This window comes from Pleurodeles waltl, chromosome 11 (assembly GCF_031143425.1).
Source record: "Pleurodeles waltl isolate 20211129_DDA chromosome 11, aPleWal1.hap1.20221129, whole genome shotgun sequence".
NCBI classification, from domain to species: Eukaryota; Metazoa; Chordata; class Amphibia; order Caudata; family Salamandridae; genus Pleurodeles; species Pleurodeles waltl.
In genome coordinates this window covers 905,165,197-905,186,174 of record NC_090450.1, presented here as the reverse complement: position 1 = coordinate 905,186,174, position 20,978 = coordinate 905,165,197, and the positions used below count along the sequence as shown (strand labels likewise).

The window sequence follows — 20,978 nt, the reverse complement described above, 5'->3', positions numbered from 1 at the left end:
GTAATGGAATAGTATGAGGACTGGGGATTCCCGGTACAAAGCACATTGCAGGTAATTATCTGTGGTTCCAGGACACAGGCCTGGGGGGTATAGGTCAGTTCAGAGGGGGACACAGGATCACACCAAACACACACCCTCAGCGGCACAGGAGTGGCCGGATGCAGGGTGCAAACATAAAGCTGGGCGCCCAATGCTTTTCAATGGGGTACCCCGATGGTCACAAAAGATGCTGCAGTCTGGGTCCAGGGGGTGGTTCCGGGAAACCAAATGCTGGACAGGTAGGGGAGGGCGCCTGTTGAATGGCGGTTCAGATTCCACAAGGCCAGGGGGCTGTGGGTGCAGGGGTCTCCTTGGGTGACAGGAATCTTCATCAGATCCGGTTGCAGTCCCCGGGGGTCCTTTCGGATTCAGGCTGCAGGTGTCGTCGTGTTGGCCAGGAAGGGGTCAACCTAGGGTGGACCCGAAGCCGGAATTGCCTGGGGACCTTCTCTTGACTGGTGGGCTACCTGGACTTGGGCCGTGGGCACCGGGTGCAGTGTCTGTAGGACTCGCGGATCCTGTGCAGTTCTGGAGTCCTTTCGGTGATTTCATCTGGACAGGGCCGCTGCCCTCAGGAGTTCTTGGTCCAATGCTGGGCAGGCGGTCCTCTAGGGGTTTGTAGAGATTGCTGGTCCTGCAGGATGTATCGTTTTCTTAAAGCAAGGGTCTTTGAAGCTGTAGACAGGCCGCTAGGGCTGGGGCCAAGTCAGCTATCATCTAGGGACTTCACTGCTGGGGTTGGCTTAGCAGTTCGTCTTCTTTCTTTTGAGGCTGCCAGGAATCTGGTGAGTTAAGTTCAAGAGAGCTACTAAATACTAGATTTAGGGGTGTTATAGGTGTCAGAGGGCAGTAGTCAATGGCTACTGTCCCTGCCCTGAAGATGGCTACACTCTTTCTGTGCCCACTCCCTTTGGGGAGGGGGGCATATCCCTAACCCTATTGGCACAATACATGCTGCAGCCCTTAGGGACCCTCCCTGGTCACAAAGCCCTTGGTACCACTTGTACCTTTTACAAGGGAAGGGACTTGGGTGTGTGCTGGGGGGGGCAATTGTGGGAACAATGGTACAGTTTGGGGAAAGAACACTGGTGCTGGGGCCTGGTTAGCAGGATCCCAGCACACACTCAGTCAAGTTAGTATCAATACCAAGCAAAGGGGCGGGGGGGGGGCAAAGGTGGCAGCTTGGGGTAACCATGCCAGATGGGGCACTTTCCAATATACAATGCACAACCTTTTGTCGCACCCGCATAACCGACAGAGCTGATCATCCACCTGAAACTCTTTTGTGCGATCAAGGTAGCACACCAACGATCTTTCTGCGTACAGGCAGTGGAATCTCAACTCTTCCTTAGAAGGATGAGGTGGTGCGTAAAAAGTAGGAAATGTGATGGATTGGTCCACATGAAAGGGCGTGACCACTTTTGGCAAAAAGGAAGCCCTAGTGCAAAGCACCACTTTGTCAGGATAGATGGAAAAGTAGGGCAATTGTGAAGTCTCTCAAAAGGAGCAAACATCAGGAACGTCAGAACCAAATTAACATCCCACTGGGGTATTATGAATGGGGATGGAGGGAACATGTGTAAGACCTTTGAGGAACCTATATACATGGCCAGGCAACCTTAAAAAAACAGGTATAGCAGACAAATAGCCTTTAACAGTGCCCGTAGCAGAGCCCTGCTAGGCCAGAGAAAGGATAAACAGACCTCATTCAGATGTGGCAGAAAGCGGGTCAACAGACTGGTCTGTGTACATGGCACAAATTCCTTCCAATTACAGGCGTATACCATTTTGGTGGCAGGGTGCCTGGCTGCCAAGATTACGTTACATACTTCGGGTGGAAGGTCAAAAGCTGTCAACTATCACTGCTCTAACTTCACGCAAGAAGGCGGAGAGTGGACATGTTCGGGTGCAGAACCCTCCCCTGCTGCTGCGACAGAAGATCCTCCCGAAGGAGCAATCTGATCGAAGGACTAATTGCTATGCTCAAGAGCTCTGGATACCAGACTGTCTACATACCCAGTCCGGAGCCACAAGGATTACTTGGGCCAGGTCATTCTTGATCATCTTGAGAACTCTGGACAGAGGTTTTATGGGCAGAAAAGCATACAGGAGGCCTGAGCTACACTCAAGATGAAAAGTATCTCTGAGCGAATGCTGTCTTGGAAATCCTCACCGTAACCTAGCCCATTGGCAAAAGGCCAAGGCTCAGGATCAGACATAGTGAGCTGGAGTTGCACGACGCCCATCTGCCTCAGTGTTGCCAATGAGAATGGGGATGACACTGCCAGGGGGCATGGGCGGCACTGGGAGCGGCGGCATCAGGATCAGTGTTGGGACGTTCAAGGTGGTACGACCAACACAATTTGGATCGAAGCAGGCTTCCCTAGGTGCCCCCAAAGGAGCCCTTCCAACTCTGCAGGGCCCAGAGGCGCAGTGTCAGAATGCCCAAAAATGAGGTACACCTCATGGAATCCTTTAAGTTGGGCAAGCGTCTCTCAGGCTCTCGGAAACTTGGGTAGGCGCGCAGGTTCCGCCAAGAGAGAAGCTCCCGCTCCCTCATCTCGTCACCCAACAGATGAGGGGAAGTCGAAGAACCTTTTGCCTTCTTCAACTTCTTATGCCTCGACTTACCCGATTGTTCCAAGGACTTTGAGTGGGACAACAACAATGACGATGGGGGACTCTGCGACCAATCCTTAGACCTTCCTCTTGACCAAGACTGTTACTTGCATGGAGTTGGGAGCTGGGCCACCATCAGTTTCAGGGACTGCTCCCTCAAAACCTTCGGATGCATGGACCAACATCTGGAGCACAACTTTGGGTCTTGGTTACACTCCAGGAACCAGAGGCACACGAGGTGCGGATCTGTCACAGACATCGCCTGATAAGACCCTCAGGGTTTGAAACCGGTCTTCCTCAAAGGCATCCCTCAACGCACCAGGAGTTAAACAACATGAAAAACTTCAACATAAAGTCGAAAAAGACCAGTCAAAAATGTACTGAGGGGTAGCTCTCTTCAGATCAGAGCTGGCTGGCACAGAAAGAAAATAATTAATGTCACCGCCCTGGGGGAATGCCTATATAGGATCTGCAACATCATATGAGGTGCAGATGACGTAGACTGAGCAGATCAACGCCATCTAATGGTGCACAGGGGTACTGCTCGAGAAAAATCTCCAGATCCAGACTGAGACCTGGGGTAAATTCTAAGGTAAGGAATCTGCCACTAGATGCCTCTAACAGCTACTACTGACAGGATGACCAAAGTTTTGAGTGTCAAGTGCAAAAAAAGAATCAGATTCTGGAACATACAGGCGATGGATGACTCAGGAAAGCTGGATCAAGCAAAATTTGAGACGAGACGCAACAAAACCTAGGTATCCTGGGAGTCAACGAACGTTGGTGGACTGGGTCTGCCAGAATTAAAACCAGCGCAGGAGAGATGGTACTGTACTGTGGAACGGATGATGACCAACCACACAAAAGAATAGCCATCATCCTGAAAAATGGGACAGAGAGATGTCTAATGGAGTGGGAGCAGGTCAACAGCAGAATCAAGACAACCATGTTAAAAGACAGACACATCAAGTCCACCACTGTCCAGTGCTATCATCCAACCAATGATGCAGAGGAAACAGTCAAGGACATATTCTACAAACAGATGCAAGAGGATCTTGAAGCCATGCTGAACTTTGACCTGGAGCTTGTGATGGAAGACTTGAAAGCTAAAGTGGGAAATTATAACTCAAACCATGACAGGTTGTGGAACAATGAACGACAATGGGGAAAGATTGGTGGAATTTTGCACCACAGACAATATTGTCCTAGGAGGAACTCTCTTATCGACTGTGACATTCCAAAACGAATTTTGTGCTCACCGCCCAATGGCAGAGAGAGAAACCACACTTACCACTTGATAAGCATTACCTGGAGACACTCACCCAGAGATGTCAGAGTGAGAAGGGGAGAAAATGTTTGCAGTGATCACCATCTAGTGACTTTTCTTGAAAAGCAGATGGTCCGAAAAACAGAATGCAAAACAGAAGCACTTTGAGGTGGCAAAATTACACAACCCCCAAGACTGAGAAGACCAGTCTGAGCCAGTTGCAGACAACCAACCAGAAATGGGAACAGGTATCTTCAATATATCTGAAACACAGTGAAACATACCTGGAACCAAGACAAGAAAGAGGAAAGAACGGATAACACGACAAGTGCAGGAGGGCAACAAAAATGAAACTCATAGAAACCGAATCAGAACTCTGCAGGCTAACACAGTAGCCGCAGCTTTAGCTTTTGTGGAGTGAGCACACAAACCCTCAGGGAGTTGCTTCTTTGCCAATGCATAGCATATCTTGATACAGAACACAATCCATCTGTAGGTGGTCGGTTTCTGCATGGCTCAGCCCTTCTTCGCTCCGACATACCCCATGAAGAGTTGGACATCCACCCAGAATTCTTGTGAGCGGGGAAGATAGAATAACAATGCTCTTTTTGGGTCCTGAAAGTAAAGTTGTTCCTCTTCTTAAAAGAGGCGTGTCGGAGCATAAAAAGTACGCTAAGTGATGAATTGGCCTAAATGAAATGAACTGACAATCTTTGGTAGAAAGGAAGCTCTCATGCGTAACACAGGTTTGTCCAAGAAGATAGGAGCCTGAGTGGACAATTATGCAAAGTTTCAAAGGAAGCACACATAAGAAAAATAAGGAGTGGATTAAGGTTCAACTAAGGCATAATGAAAGGGGAAAGTAGAAGCAAACGTTGCAAACCTTTCAAGAACCTATTTACAACAGGGGATTTGAAGAGGGATGGGCTGGTCAGGCTACTGCAAAAAGCACAAATAGCAAAGAGCCAGCCCTTAAGAGTGGACAGAGCAGAGCCCTGCTGGACAAGAGAAAGGATGAAAAGGAGAACCTGAGGAAAGGGGGGAGAAAGGGGAGAGAAAGGGGATACAACTATCTTTCTGTACACCATGACACAAATATTCCCCAACGGCAGGCAGTATTGGTGGAGGGATTCTTGGCTGCCAAGATAAAGTTACAAGCTACAGGAGGAAGTTCAAAGGTTGTCAACTGCCGACGCTCAATCTCCAGGACCCCAACCACTCCTGCAACAGAAGATCCTCCCAAAGGGGCAGCCTAATCTGAAGATTGATGGTCATGCTCAAAAGCTCAGGATACCGAACTCTCTGTGCCCAGTCCGGAGCCAAAAGGAAGACTTGTACTCGGATCTTTTTGGGAACTCTGGGGAGGAGTGGTATGGGCACAAATGGGTGCAGGATGTCTGAGGTCCACTCAAGACTAAAAGTGTCTCAGAGCGAAAGCAGCCTTGGAAATTCCAGCATGCAGAACTGTTGACATTGCACGTTCTTGGCAGCAGCAACCAGATTTAACCAAGGTTCCCCGTACTACTGAAAGAGACCTTGCACCACCACCGGATGGAGACGCCATTTGTGATCTGTGAGGCTCATCAGCTGAGTTTGGTCGCTCTAGCGTTCAGAGAGCTCGCCAGATGTTGAACCAATAGGGATATGCCAGACGTTTCAGCCATGTCCAGAGACGCAGCGCCTCTTGACAAAAGGTAAATGACCCCCACCTCACCCTGTTTGTTGTGGTACCACATGGCAGTGGTGTTGTCCGTGAGCACCTGCACTAGCCTTCGCTGCTTGAGGGTAGAAAGGCTTTCAATGCCAATTGGATTGCTCGGCGCTCCAACAGGTTGATGTGGAGTCCGGATTCAGCAGGAAACCATAGTCCTCCGATCTCCACCACTCACAGATGGCCAAACCCATCTCAGGTGTGAGGAATCTGTCACATCTGGTTGCGAAGAGAGAGGAGTCTGCTGCTGACTCAATCACCCCTGCAGATCTATTGCAGTTCTATCCAAGATATGGACTATGCCGGAGAGATTCCCCTGATGCTGCGCCCACTTGAACTTAAACTGCAGAGCCCTCATTTATCAGCGGGCATGTGTCACAAGCAGGAAGCCGGAGGCCATCAGAACCAGCCGCCTCAGTCAGTCTCACTGAAATCCAGGATAGAGGTTGAAACATCAGTATCCTAGACTGAATTTTCTGGATTTGGTTGTTCAGGAGGATAAGCCCAAACCTGCAACGTTTCCAGACCAGCTCAGATGAAAGGAAGCATCTGAGAGGGAGTCAGGTGTGACTTCGGCACGTTGATAGTGAACCCCAGTGAATGGTGGCGGTCCACCTTAGTTTGGAGGCGGGAGACGACTGCCTGGTACAGCTAGTCTTTGAGACAGGGGAAGACTGGCAACCCTGATTTCTGAAGATAAGCTGCCATCACCTTGGTGAACACCCAAGAGGCACTGGTAAAGCCAAAAGGGAGCACATTAAACTGAAAGTGCTTGTGGTCCACTGTGAACTGCAGGTAGCGAATGTGGGCAGTCAGGACAGGAATATGAAAGTATGCGTCCTGCAGGTCCAACACTACCATCCAGTCAGTCAGACAGACAGACAGACAGACAGGGCCTGAGCTTGTGTTGAACTTCTTGAAGAAATAATTGAGAAGGTACAGGTCTGAGATAGGATGACGTCCTCCATCCTTTTTGAGCACCATAAATCTGTGAGAATAGGAACCACAACCTACTTCTGGCGCCAGCACCCTCTCCATGGATCCATTAGCCAAGAGATCTGTCACTTTCTGGCGGAAAAGGGACAGGTGATCCTCCATCAGTCTGTCACAAGTTGGTGGAAGAGGAGAGGTAGTCATAAAAGGGAGGGAGTAGCCCCTTTGAACAAACTGCAAAACCCCCCTGTCCGATGTTATGGACTGCCAGTGGGGCAGGTGCTGGTGAATCCTGCTGCAACTGGCTGCCCATAATGGTAAGAGGGAAGGTTAGGAGGGTTGAGAGGTTGCGGCTGCTGGGGTTGGACTGACAAGACTGCTGGCTGCCCGACCCATGGGGTCTGTGGGTACTGAATCCTCATCCACACAGAGCCTGGGAAGCAGGTGCGGCGCAGTGGCTGGGGGGATAGAGAAGTGGCTGGAAGCTCATTCTGTGGCCACGAAAGGAGAGAAAAGCAGATTGTGGGTGGTGTGGGGCCGTGGAAAGGCCCAAGTACCTCGCTGTAGCCCTCATTTCAATGTGCTCCAGTGCTGAATCCACCTTGTCTCTGAAGAGATCGGAGCATGTCCATAAGCAACACTTGGACATTCCAAGAAAAGCAAGTCGTCCTCAACCAGGCGTGGCGTTGTAAGACCACTGTCAATAAAACCACTCTGCCCAATGAGTTGGTCGCATCTAGTCCACCCAGAATTGTGAACTTAGCTGCATTCATCCAGATAACAACAGCCTGGGAGTATGTAGTCTGGGCCTCCTCTGGGACTGGTGGCAGCACTTGTGCAACCATATCCCACAGAGCATGTGAACAACGTCCCAAAAGGCACATGGTGTTCACAGACCACAGTGCCAGGCTGGTGGAAGAGAAAACTCTTAGTTTCCTGATCCAGTGGTGTGGTTGGGAGTGCACTAGGATTTACATGGGAAATGGAGGCTTGGACCACCAAGCTTTGAGGGGTGGGATGCTGTACGAGGAAGTTTGGATCCTCAGGAGCCAGGCCGTGGCGGCAGGCAAGTGTCCTGTTCACAGGAGCCTCTGTGCTGGGCTTGGACCAAGTCCCAAGTAGGACGTTGTTAAGTGCCTCATTAAAAGGGAGAAGCAGTCCTGATGGGGACTGTAGGAAGTTGGCTCTGTATATACTATTTCAAAGTAAGAAATAGTGTGCACAGAGTCCAAGGGTTCCCCTTAGAGGTAAGATAGTGGCAAAAAGAGAATTCTAATGCTCTATTTTGTTGTAGTGTGGTCGAGCAGTAGGCTTATCAGAGGGTAGTGTTAAGCATTTGTTGTACACACACAGGCAATAAAGGAGGAACACACACTCAAAGACTGATTCCAGGCCAATAGTTTTTTTTATAGAAAAATATATTTTCTTAGTTTATTTTAAGAACCACGGGTTCAAGATTTACAAGTAATACTTCAAATGAAAGGTATTTCACTCAGGTATTCTAGGAACTTTGAATAATGACAATAGCATGTACAGTTTGGACATAAATGGCAATAAGCTATATTAAAAGTGGACACAGTGAAAAAAATCAACAGTTCCTGGGGAAGGTAAGTAATTGTTAAGTTACCACACCAGCAGCTCAGGGCCAGTCAGGGGCAGAGGTCAAAGTGGTGCCCAAAACACATAGGCTTCAATGGAAATAGGGGTGCCCCGGTTCCAGTCTGCTAGCAGGTAAGTACCCGCGTCTTCGGAGGGCAGACCAGGGGGGTTTTGTAGGGCACTGGAGAGGGTTGCGGGGGGGAACACAAGCAGGCACAGAAAGTACACCCTCAGCGGCACAGGGGCGGCCGGATGCAGAGTGCCAACAGGCGTCGGGTTTCTGATAGGAATCAATGGGGAGACCCGGGGGTCTCCTCAACGAAGCAGGCAGGCACGGGGAGCTCCTCGGGGTAGGCACCACCTGGGCTAGGCAGAGGGTTGCTCCTGCACTGAAGTTCGGTTCCTTCAGGTCCTGGGGGCTGCGGGTGCAGTGCTGGTTCCAGGCATCGGGTTCCGTGTTAAAGGCAGTCGCGGTCAGGGGGAGCCTCTGGATTTCCTCTGCAGGCGTTGCTGTGGGGACTCAGGGGGGTCAGCTCTGGCTATTCACAGGCTCGCAGTCGCCGGGGAGTCCTCCCTGTAGTGTTACTTTTACACAGGTCGAGCTGGGGGCGTCGGGTGCAGAGTGGAAAGTCTCACGCTTCCGGCGGGAAACGTGTGGTCTTTAAAAGTTGCTTCTTTGTTGCAGAAAGTTGCAGTTTCTTGAACAGGGCCGCTGTTCTCAGGAGCTTCTTGGTCCTTTAGATGCAGGTAGTCCTCTGAGGCTTCAGAGGTCGCTGGACCCTGTTGGATGCGTCGCTGTTGCAGTTTTCTTCGAAGTAGGGAGACAGGTCGATGGGGCTGGGGCCAAATCAGTTGTCATCTCCGTCTTCACGGCAGGGCTTCAGGCCAGCAGTCCTTCTTCTTCTTTAGGTTGCAGGAATCTATCTTCCTCGGTTTTGGGGGGCCCTAAATACTGAATTGAGGTGTGTGTTTAGGTCTGGGAGGCAGTAGCCAATGGCTACTGACCTTGAGGGTGGCTACACCCCCTTTGTGCCTCCTCCCTGTCGGGAGGGGGGCACATCCCTAATCCTACTGGGGAATCCTCCTTCTACAAGATGGAGGATTTCTAAAAGTAAGAGTCACCTCAGCTCAGGACACCTTAGGGGCTGTCCTGACTGGGGAGTGGTGACTCCTTGTTTTACTCATTATCTTCTCCAGCCTTGCCGCCAAAAGTGGGGGCAGTGGCTGGAGGGGCAGGCATCTCCACTAGCTGGGATGCCCTGTGGCGCTGTAATAAAGGGGGTGAGCCTTTGAGGCTCACCGCCAGGTGTTACAGCTCCTGCAGGGGAAGGTGAGAAGCACCTCCACCCAGTACAGGCTTTGTTCCTGGCCACAGAGTGACAAAGGCACTCTCCCCATGTGGCCAGCAACATGTCTGGTGTGTGGCAGGCTGGCAAAAACTAGTCAGCCCACACTGGAAGTCGGGTATGTTTTCAGGGGGCATCTCTAAGATGCCCTCTGGGTGTATTTTTACAATAAAGTGCACACTGGCACCAGTGTGCATTTATTGTGCTGAGAAGTTTGACACCAAACTTCCCAGTTTTGAGTGTAGCCATTATGGTGCTGTGGAGTTCGTGTTTGACAGACTCCCAGACCATATACTCTTAAGGCTACCCTGCACTTACAATGTCTAAGGTTTTGCTTAGACACTGTAGGGGAACAGTGCTCATGCACATATGCCCTCACCTGTGGTAAAGTGCACCCTGCCTTAGGGCTGTAAGGTCTGCTAGAGGGGTGACTTACCTATGCCACAGGCAGTGCGAGGTTGGCATGGCACTCTGAGGGGAGTGCCATGTCAACTTAGTCATTTTCTCCCCACCAGCACACACAAGCTGGTAAGCAGTGTGTATGTGCTGAGTGAGGGGTCCCCAGGGTGGCATAAGACATGCTGCAGCCCTTAGAGACCTTCCCTGGCATCAGGCCCCTTGGTACCAGGGGTACCAGTTACAAGGGACTTACCTGGGTGCCAGGGTTGTGCCAATTGTGGAGACAAAGGTACAGTTGAGGGAAAGAACACTGGTGCTGGGGCCTGGTTAGAAGGGTCCCAGCACACTTTCAAATCATAACTTGGCATCAGCAAAGGCAAAAAGTCAGGGGGTAACCATGCCAAGGAGGCATTTCCTTACAGGGATACTCCTGGCTGAAGCAATTCTGTCAAGACATTTGTCTAGAGTGCCACGGAGGGTAGGTTGAGGACCAGGAGTCAGCTGCCCTCCTCACCATGACTGTGAAGTACGCTCCCTCCTCTGTAGCCACAGTAGGGAAAGAAAGCATGCCAGTATCAGGAGAAGTATCCAGTCCAGTGGCCTCACTCAGATACTCACACCAGTCCAGAGTGTGATTAGGCTGGTATTTTTCAGGGTCCAGCCACCCATCCAAACCATCCCTGATCCTGAGCCCATAAGAATAGGGCTCAGGCTCCGACTTGGAAGGCATAGCTCAATTCGGTGTCGGATGACACCCCTCCAGCTTCGTATTGGAGTTAGGATTCGAATGGGGACACCGCAGTGGTCAGCGCCCATCACCGGGGAAGGATGAGATGGTACGACGGCGGTCAGTCTAGATCCAGGAATAGATCCTAGGGGCTTGACTGGTGTGGGGCCAGATCCAACAGACTGGAACTAGAAGAGGTACCTGGCGTTACAACTCCCGGAAAATCCAGGTGGTGTGGATACGGTCAATGTGCTGGCTCTACAGTGAAGTCAGGCCTCTGATGTGGGTGCTCCCTCATCAGCCGACAGATGGGGTGAAGTCAAAGATCTCTTCAACAAGTTCTTCTTGTGATGGTGTGACTTACCAGAGTAGCTCGACGACTTCGAGTGCGACCAACATATCTGATTACGCAACCGCTCCTGGGCCCTTCCTCTCAATCGAGACCCTGATTGACGTGGCATTGCATGTTGAACCTCCCGGAGCTTAAGGGATGACTCCCTCAAGGCCTTCAGGCTCATGGTGAGACAATTGGCACAGGCCTTCGTGTCAAGGTTGTGCTCGAGGCGCCAGGTTGTGCTTGAGGTGCCAGAGGCATACAAGGTGTGGGTCCATCACTGACATCGATTGGTGACAGGCACTGAAGGGCATGAACCCCACCTTTCTTGATGACATCCCTGCCAAACCATGAGGAAAAAAACTAAAACGCTGTCAACAAAACATCAAAAAAACTTAGTCAAAGAATGACTTAGGGGTAGCTCTTCTCCGGATCTGCGCTAACTTATGCATAAAGAAAAGAATGGACGTCAGTGTGCTAAGAAGAGAGGCAGGCCAAAGAACAACTGGAGGTTAACTGTGGAAACAGAAATGAAGACACAACCACAAATGGGTCACCGTACAGAAACTTGATCAAGATTGACAAGTGGAGGTCCTTCGTTGCTGCCCTACATGCTAGTCGGCATAAGACTGAGTAAGCTGGAATTATTGATGTAGACAAATTACACTAATTTAGTTTAGCTACAGGCACAAATAACTGCATTTTACTTTCTTACACCAAGCATATCACACACCAGACAAACTGCATAAAACAGATCCTTTGACAAGATATAACTGTGATACATGTAGGATTGATGATGCATATTTTACCCCCTTGGCTTGTTCTCGCACCAAGATATATGAATACTGGAGGTTAACTGTGGAAACAGAAATGAAGACACAACCACAAATGGGTCACCGTACAGAAACTTGATCAAGATTGACAAGTGGAGGTCCTTCGTTGCTGCCCTACATGCTAGTCAGCATAAGACTGAGTAAGCTGGAATTATTGATGTAGACAAACTACACTAATTTCGTTTAGCTACAGGCACAAATAACTGCATTTTACTTTCTTACACCAAGCATATCACACACCAGACAAACTGCATAAAACAGATCCTTTGACAAGATATAACTGTGATACATGTAGGATTGATGATGCATATTTTACCCCCTTGGCTTGTTCTCGCACCAAGATATATGAATACTGGTAACAAGTAATACAAACACTGTCTGAAATGATTCATCAGTGTCCACTGAAGATACTACAGTAAACCGCCCTCTTGAAATACCTAAGGCCACTGCTACGACCCACTATACAACCTGCTGCTACAGCTCTTCATGGTATAGCTGTCTGGTGGCTAAAACAGGAGAATGATCAAAGACCTAAGTAGATTTAATTTAAAAAACTAAACGTATGCAGCTTTAAAGCCTGCCACATCCAAACCAAAAACTATATGGGACAAGTGGAGGTCCTTCGTTGCTGCCCTACATGCTAGTCAGCTTATGACTGAGTAAGCTGGAATTCTTGATTTAGACAAATTACACTAATTTCGTTTAGCTACAGGCACAAATAACTATATGGGGCCTATTGACCAGACATGCAAGTGAAGTGTGGTAAGAACACTCCAGGGACCTATAAAAGTGACAGGAGTTTTGACAAAGGAAGATTTGAATTTGGATACCCTTAACTATGTGCAATTTAATCACTCCCCTGGAGCCTCGCCCTGGCAGCCAAAGCAAAGACCATAACAGACATAAAACTTTCTGGCAGAAACTTTTGGGAAACTCACAATTTTGTTAACAGGGGGAAATATACTTCCTTTGGAAAATATTTCACTGTTAGGAATGTGATTTGAAAGGGTGTGGTAGCTGTCAGTTGGGATACTGTCACTTGAATACTGGGTTTTTAACCCCTACCCTTATGGATGGTAACTGAGTATTCTAAATTCGCTAAACACGCTATAACTTTTTTTTTACTATGCAAAATCCACAACAAATAAAACAGAATAACATTCAATCTCAAATCAAGGATGCTGGATCATGCACCCAGAATTTAGCTGGGTAGCTGAAAGTGAGAGACCCAAGAACTGCATTTTTTTGGTTGCGGGAGAGGTTTATTGGTGGGGTTCCAGGTAGGTTAGCAATTGCTGGCATCCAGACGCGTGGCAGCAGAAATAGGGCTGCTTCTCTATTCCAGAGATTTCAAATCACCTTCAGGAGTAAAAAAACAAATACAGAGATGTATTTCCAAAGCTTGAGACTAGGCAATCACTTTGAGATGCCTACTGTGGGTAAAGCCAATGTCTTCCTTTTTATTGCGTTAGGAAAATAATCTACTGGAGCAAATATTCACAGTTTCAAAAAGGACACAGACTAATTCTGAAATCAGCTTTCTCTAGTATTCCATCCAAAAATCAACTTCCCAAAAGGTGGACACTGAAGTACTGACCGAATTCCTGGGGTTCATCAAAATGGTGTTATCCTAGTCTACATGCCAGGAAAAGAAGGTAATTGAACTATTACAGGGCCTTAAGTTTCAGACATGAGCTTAGACCAGTGAATCTGCCACATACACAATGTGGTCTCTCTCATATTTAACTCTAAATTCACCAATGTCTGATGACACTGACAATTTAGTTTCCTGACAAAAAAGGGAGAGTAGCTTGTAGTGTAAGAGATTTGTGAGGGCGTGCACACAGGATAAGGTTTCTTTCCATTAAAGGGCAGTCCAGACTTTAGCAACTAGCAATTTCCAAAGGTTGGAATTCTTACACCTACGAATTATTGTGAACTACAGTACTTAAGAAAGGTATTGGACAACAGGCTATCCATGGACACTTGGAAACAGAACACAAGCAGCATTCTCTCACCTTTACCTGCTCTATATGTCTTGGCCTGATTCACTTGCATCTGTGTCATGGGAATGGGATATAAAGGCTGAAATGTGAAGAAAAATAAATGTTAGTTACAATTCACATGAAACCGCTAAATTAATAAATATAACACAATAAATATCGCAATTCGCAATAATAAATTGGTTATTACCAACTTAAGCACATTTTGCAATTTAGAGTCAATATTGAAAATGTCACTTACCCAGTGTACATCTGTTCGTGGCATCAGTCGCAGTAGATTCGCATGTTCTGCAATAGCTCGCCATCTGGTGTTGGGCCGGAGTGTTACAAGTTGTTTTTCTTCGAAGAAGTCTTTCGAGTCACGGGACCGAGTGACTCCTCCTTTTGTCTCCATTGCGCATGGGCGTCGACTCCATCTTCGATTGTTTTTCCCCGCAGAGGGTGAGGTAGGAGTTGAATTGTAGTAATAGTGCCCATGCAATGGAGTGACTAAGTATGCACCTATTTAAGGTTGAGATGATACATATATAAATAATTGAAGGTAACTTCCAAACTGCTACAGGCTCCCGGGGAGGCGGGTGGGCACATGCGAATCTACTGCGACTGATGCCACGAACAGATGTACACTGGGTAAGTTACATTTTCAGTTCGATGGCATCTGTCGCTGTAGATACGCATGTTCTGCATAGACTAGTAAGCAGTTATTTCCCCAAAAGCGGTGGATCAGCCTGTAGGAGTGGAAGTAGTCTGAAATAATGTTCTTAATACAGCTTGACCTACTGTGGCTTGTTGTGCGGATAACACGTCTACACAGTAGTGCTTGGTGAATGTGTGAGGCGTAGACCATGTGGCTGCCTTACATATTTCTTGCATTGGGATGTTTCCTAGAAAGGCCATGGTAGCACCTTTCTTTCTGGTTGAGTGTGCCCTTGGTGTAATGGGCAGCTGTCGTTTAGCTTTAAGGTAGCAGATTTGGATGCATTTAACTATCCATCTGGCTATACCTTGTTTTGAAATTGGGTTTCCTGCATGAGGTTTTTGAAATGCAATAAAGAGTTGTTTAGTCTTTCTGATGTTTTTCGTTCTGTCAATGTAATACATCAATGCTCTTTTGACATCTAATGTATGTAGTGCCCTTTCAGCTACGGTATCTGGCTGTGGAAAGAACACTGGAAGTTCCACTGTTTGATTTAGATGGAACGGTGAAATAACCTTTGGCAAAAATTTAGGATTGGTCCTTAGGACGACTTTATTTTTGTGTAGTTGTATAAAAGGTTCCTGTATTGTAAACGCTTGAATCTCGCTTACTCTTCTTAGGGAAGTAATGGCGATGAGAAATGCCACCTTCCAGGTTAGGAACTGTATGTCGCAGGAGTGCATGGGTTCAAAAGGTGGACCCATAAGTCTAGTTAGGACAACATTTAGGTTCCATGAAGGAACAGGTAGTGTTCTTGGTGGTATAATTCTCCTAAGGCCCTCCATGAATGCTTTAATGACTGGTATCTTATATAGGGAAGTTGAATAGGTAGTCTGCAGGTATGCAGATATTGCTGCAAGGTGTATTTTAATGGAAGAGAAAGCTAGGTTAGATTTTTGTAAGTGAAGCAAGTAACCCACTACATGTTCTGGAGTTGTGTGTAATGGTTGTATTTGATTAATATGGCAGTAGCAAACAAACCTCTTCCATTTACTTGCATAACAGTGCCTGGTGGATGGCCTTCTGGCTTGTTTTATGACTTCCATACATTCTTGGGTAAGTTGTAAGTGCCCGAATTCTAGGATTTCAGGAGCCAGATTGCTAGATTCAGCGATGCTGGATCTGGGTGTCTGATCTTTTGGTTGTGCTGTGTCAACAGATCTGGCCTGTTGGGCAATTTGATGCAGGGTACCACTGATAGGTCTAGCAGCGTTGTGTACCAGGGTTGCCTTGCCCAAGTTGGTGCTATCAATATGAGTTTGAGTTTGCTTTGACTGAGTTTGTTTACCAGGTAAGGAAGGAGAGGGAGAGGAGGAAAAGCGTAAGCAAATATCCCTGACCAGTTCATCCATAGGGCATTGCCTTGGGATTGTTTGTGTGGGTATCTGGATGCGAAGTTTTGGCATTTTGCGTTCTCCCTTGTCGCAAACAAGTCTATCTGAGGTGTTCCCCAGAGTTTGAAATAAGTGTTCAGAATTTGGGGGTGAATTTCCCATTCGTGGACCTGTTGATGATCTTGAGAGAGATTGTCTGCGAGTTGATTTTGGATCCCTGGTATAAACTGTGCTATTAGGCGAATTTGGTTGTGAATTGCCCAATGCCAAATTTTTTGTGCTAGCAGGCTTAACTGCGTGGAGTGCGTCCCCCCCTGCTTGTTTAGATAATACATTGTTGTCATGTTGTCTGTTTTGACGAGAATGTATTTGTGAACTATTATTGGTTGGAAGGCTTTTAGTGCTTGAAAAACTGCTAGAAGTTCTAGGTGATTGATATGCAGTTTTGTTTGATGTACGTTCCATTGTCCTTGTATGCTGTGTTGATCGAGGTGTGCTCCCCACCCTGTCATGGAAGCATCTGTTGTTATTACGTATTGTGGCACTGGGTCTTGGAAAGGCCGCCCCTTGTTTAAATTTATGTTGTTCCACCACAGAAGCGAGAGGTAAGTTTGGCGGTCTATTAACACCAGATCTAGAAGGTGACCCTGTGCTTGAGACCACTGTGATGCTAGGCATTGTTGTAAGGGCCTCGTGTGCAGTCTTGCGTTTGGGACAATGGCTATGCATGAAGACATCATGCCTAGGAGTTGTAATACCATTTTTGCCTGTATCTTTTGTGTTGGATACATGCGTTGTATGATGGTGTTGAAATTTTGAATTCTTTGTGGACTTGGAGTGGCTACTCCCTTTGATGTGTCTATTATGGCTCCTAGGTATTGTTGTACCTTGCGCGGCAGAATGTTGGATTTTGTAAAGTTGACGGTGAACCCGAGTTTGAAGAGGGTTTGTATGATCTGATTTGTGTGATTTGAGCACTGTATGAACGAATGGGCCTTGATTAGCCAGTCGTCCAAATATGGGAACACATGTATTTGCTGCCTTCTTATGTGTGCAGCGACTACCGCTAGACATTTGGTAAAGACTCTTGGTGCGGTTGTTAATCCGAAAGGCAGTACCTTGAATTGGTAATGTATTCCTTTGAATACAAACCTTAGGTATTTCCTGTGCGATGGGTGTATTGGTATATGGAAATAAGCATCCTTGAGGTCTAAAGTTGCCATGTAGTCGTGTAGTTTTAGCAATGGCAATACTTCTTGTAGTGTGACCATGTGAAAGTGGTCTGATTTGATGAAAGTGTTCACTACTCTGAGGTCTAGGATTGGTCTCAGTGTTTTGTCCTTCTTTGGTATCAGAAAGTACAGTGAGTAAACTCCTGTGTTTATTTGTGTGTTTGGCACTAATTCGATTGCATTCTTTTGCAATAGTGCCTGCACTTCTATCTCCAGGAGATTGGAGTGGTGTGTTGTTAAATTTTGTGCTTTTGGTGGTATGTTTGGAGGGAATTGTAGAAATTCTATGCAATAACCATGTTGGATAATTGCTAGAACCCAAGTGTCTGTAGTGATTTTCTCCCATGCTTTGTAATAATGACCTATTCTTCCCCCCACTGGTGTTGTGTGGAGGGGGTGAGTGACATGTGAGTCACTGTTTAGTAGTAGGGGTTTTGGGGCTTTGGAATCTTCCTCTATTTCTAGGGAATTGCCCTCCTCTATATTGTCCCCGAAAACCTCCTCTATACTGTCCCTGGTAACTGGACGGTGTGGCTTGTGAGGTGCTGGCTTGTGTGCTTTGACCCCGAAACCCCCCTCGAAAGGGCGTTTTACGGAATGTGCTGTAATTCCCTCTGCTCTGCGGGGAGTAGAGTGCGCCCATGGCTTTGGCAGTGTCCGTATCTTTTTTGAGTTTCTCAATCGCTGTGTCCACTTCTGGACCGAACAGTTCCTTTTCATTAAAAGGCATATTGAGAACTGCTTGTTGAATCTCTGGTTTAAATCCAGACGTTCGGAGCCATGCATGCCTTCTGATAGTTACAGATGTATTAATTGTCCGTGCAGCTGTATCTGCAGCGTCCATGGAGGAGCGGATCTGGTTGTTGGAGATGGTCTGTCCCTCCTCAACCACTTGTTTTGCCCTATTTTGTAAGTCCTTGGGCAGATGTTCAATGAGATGTTGCATCTCGTCCCAGTGGGCTCTGTCATAGCGCGCAAGTAGTGCCTGGGAGTTCGCGATGCGCCACTGGTTTGCAGCTTGTGCTGCGACTCTTTTACCAGCTGCATCGAACTTGCGGCTTTCTTTATCTGGGGGTGGTGCATCTCCAGATGTGTGAGAGTTGGCCCTTTTCCTAGCTGCTCCTACAACAACAGAGTCTGGTGGCAGCTGTGTAGTGATGAAAACCGGGTCCGTAGGAGGCGGCTTATACTTTTTTTCCACCCTTGGTGTGATTGCCCTACTTTTGACCGGCTCCTTAAAGATGTCTTTTGCGTGCCGGAGCATACCAGGGAGCATAGGCAGGCTTTGGTATGAGCTGTGGGTGGAGGAGAGTGTGTTGAATAAGAAATCATCCTCGACCTGTTCTGAGTGGAGGCTTACGTGGTGAAATTGTGCTGCTCTAGCCACCACTTGAGAGTACGCGGTGCTGTCTTCTGGTGGAGATGGCTTCGTAGGGTATGCCTCCGGACTGTTATCTGACACTGGGGCGTCGTATAGGTCCCATGCGTCCTGATCTTGGTCACCCTGGCTCATGGTGGTGTGAGCTGGGGAGTGTGATGGAGTTTGTGCTGGTGAAACGTTAATCACGGGCGGAGGAGAGGGTGGTGGTGTAACTCTTTTCACCACTTTTGGTTGTGGTGTTTGTTCCGTCTGGAACTCCAACCTTCTCTTTCTCCTAATGGGGGGAAGGGTGCTTATTTTTCCTGTCCCCTGCTGAATGAAGATACGCTTTTGCGTATGGTCCACATCAGTTGCTTGTAGCTCTTCCTCAAACCTATGCTTCTGCATTTGGGAGGTTAGCGAGTGCTCTTCTGTATAAGAGCCTGAAGCTGGGTCTGTTGCAGTTTGTTTCGGCATCGAAACTTTGTCTGCGTGTTTTTTCGGCTCCGAGGTGACTTTTTTTCTTTTCGGGGCCGAAACCTCTCGGCGTCGATCTGTTTCGGTGCCGCTGTCTCGGCGTCGAGCCGTGTCCACACCGGCATCTCGGTGTCGAGGCTTGTCTCCAGCACTTTCTCGGTCCCGAGAAGGCTGCGTGCCGGTGTCTCGACCGGAGTCGGACGATCTCGGCACTGTTTGGGCCTTTTTCGGTGCCGACGGTCGGTCACCGAATTTATGGGTCGAGCCATGGCCTGGTGGCAGTGGCGTCCCCTGGGCCTTGTAAATGTTCCTCTGAGTGGATTTCGACGTCTTACTCACGGTTTGTGTATCGTCGAATCCTTCGGAGTCTGAGTCTTGGATCGAGAAGGTACCTTCCTCTTCCTGTTCCTCGAACTCCCGTTGGGCTGTCGGTGCGGACGCCATCTGAAGTCTTCTGGCTCGACGGTCTCGGAGTGTTTTTCGGGACCGGAACGCACGACAGGCCTCGCAGGTGTCTTCGCTGTGCTCAGGTGACAGGCACAGGTTGCAGACCAAGTGTTGGTCTGTGTAGGGGTATTTATTGTGGCATTTGGGGCAGAAACGGAACGGGGTCCGTTCCATCGGCGTTCTTCAGCACGCGGTCGGGCCGACCAGGCCCCGACGGAGGATCGAAAAAACTACCCCGAAGGGCACCGGAGCTCTTCGATCTTCGATGCGGTGTGGAATCTAAGTACGCCGATCCCGAACGCAACAATACCGACGAAAATCTTCCGAAATTAGCTAATTTTCCGTTCCGAAACTCGGAGCGACAGGAACACGTCCGAACCCGATGGCGGAAAAAAAACAATCGAAGATGGAGTCGACGCCCATGCGCAATGGAGACAAAAGGAGGAGTCACTCGGTCCCGTGACTCGAAAGACTTCTTCGAAGAAAAACAACTTGTGACACTCCGGCCCAACACCAGATGGCGAGCTATTGCAGAACATGCGTATCTACAGCGACAGATGCCATCGAACATACTATTACTAATCTACTTAAACACACAACTGCTGAAATATGAAGAGACAAAGGAAAAAATACTTCTTAAATTAAGGAACAGGATATAGAAACAAAAGCATACTGTCAGCCTCTTTCAAGCACAATTACAAAGACACAGGTAATAACCTCATGCTGTAGTTCATCAACGGCATTTCCTGTGGTAGTAGCTTCATACATTGTGTCACTAACCTTCCATAACCTTCCATAATATTATTTCTGCAGGATACTTAACCTTCCTCACCTTATGACTACCCGGCAACTGCCGGACTAGATCTTGAGATATTTTTTTCCCCAGCAACAGTTCTGCAGCGCCACCAGGAGGTGCCATGAATCTTCAACAATAGATTCTTCTGCATAGGATGGGATTACAATACAAATGACTGGCTTACTGGAGTGAGTTCCTAGAACTGTTTGAGACAGTTGAGGACTCCAGATAGGAACAAAGAGCATAACATCGGCAATCACAGTGCTATGCTTGCACATCTCTTGATCATCACAAAACTAACTTATAGGAGGTAGAACGGAGGAGAGAAACCTGAAGAAGAATTGGTATCCATGGGAAATATTGTTACAAAGTAACTTTTTTTTCTAATGGTTGCTTCTTTCTGCAGATTTCCCACGTTAAGAATGAGTCCCAAAGGAATAGATATGAGGCAACAATGTTTAGGTAGAGTAAGTAAGAAAGAAAAAGTGTCCACCTGGTAAACCTCAGCAACCAGGACCATCTTAGTAAGAGCAGTAGAATTTGACACCCATTCAAGGAGTGGCCACAAATGCCAGCCACAAGGTTCTTTCTGGGCCGGGGCTTAACAGATGGTTCTGTAAAGGGTAATCCAAACTTGAGATCATGCACTTAAGTAACCAGCAAAGCCCACAAAGACCTGATCAACCATTCTTTCCTGTCAAGTGCAGCAGATGTAACAAGATAAAGGACTCCCAGAGTCGAATCAATGCAGTCTGTCTTCTTTCTTAGTGGCCCAGGAGCATGAAGGAAAGATGGAAGTGTTTTAAAATGGCCCGTGTGGAAGGA

General features: G+C 47.8%; 1 protein-coding gene across 11 annotated transcripts in view; it reads right to left on the bottom strand.

The window, feature by feature from the left end:
- Positions 1 to 20,978, bottom strand: part of ATXN2 (ataxin 2) — a 1,121,476-nt gene that overhangs the window by 389,308 nt on the left and 711,190 nt on the right. For 6 of the 11 annotated variants that reach the window (XM_069214846.1, XM_069214837.1, XM_069214845.1 and 3 more), the window contains one exon: positions 13,826 to 13,892. In XM_069214846.1, coding sequence (XP_069070947.1) covers positions 13,826 to 13,892 — 67 coding nt within the window. The remainder of the gene's footprint in view (positions 1 to 13,825; positions 13,893 to 20,978) is intronic. The other 5 variants (XM_069214840.1, XM_069214838.1, XM_069214847.1 and 2 more) reach the window with 1 other exon arrangement.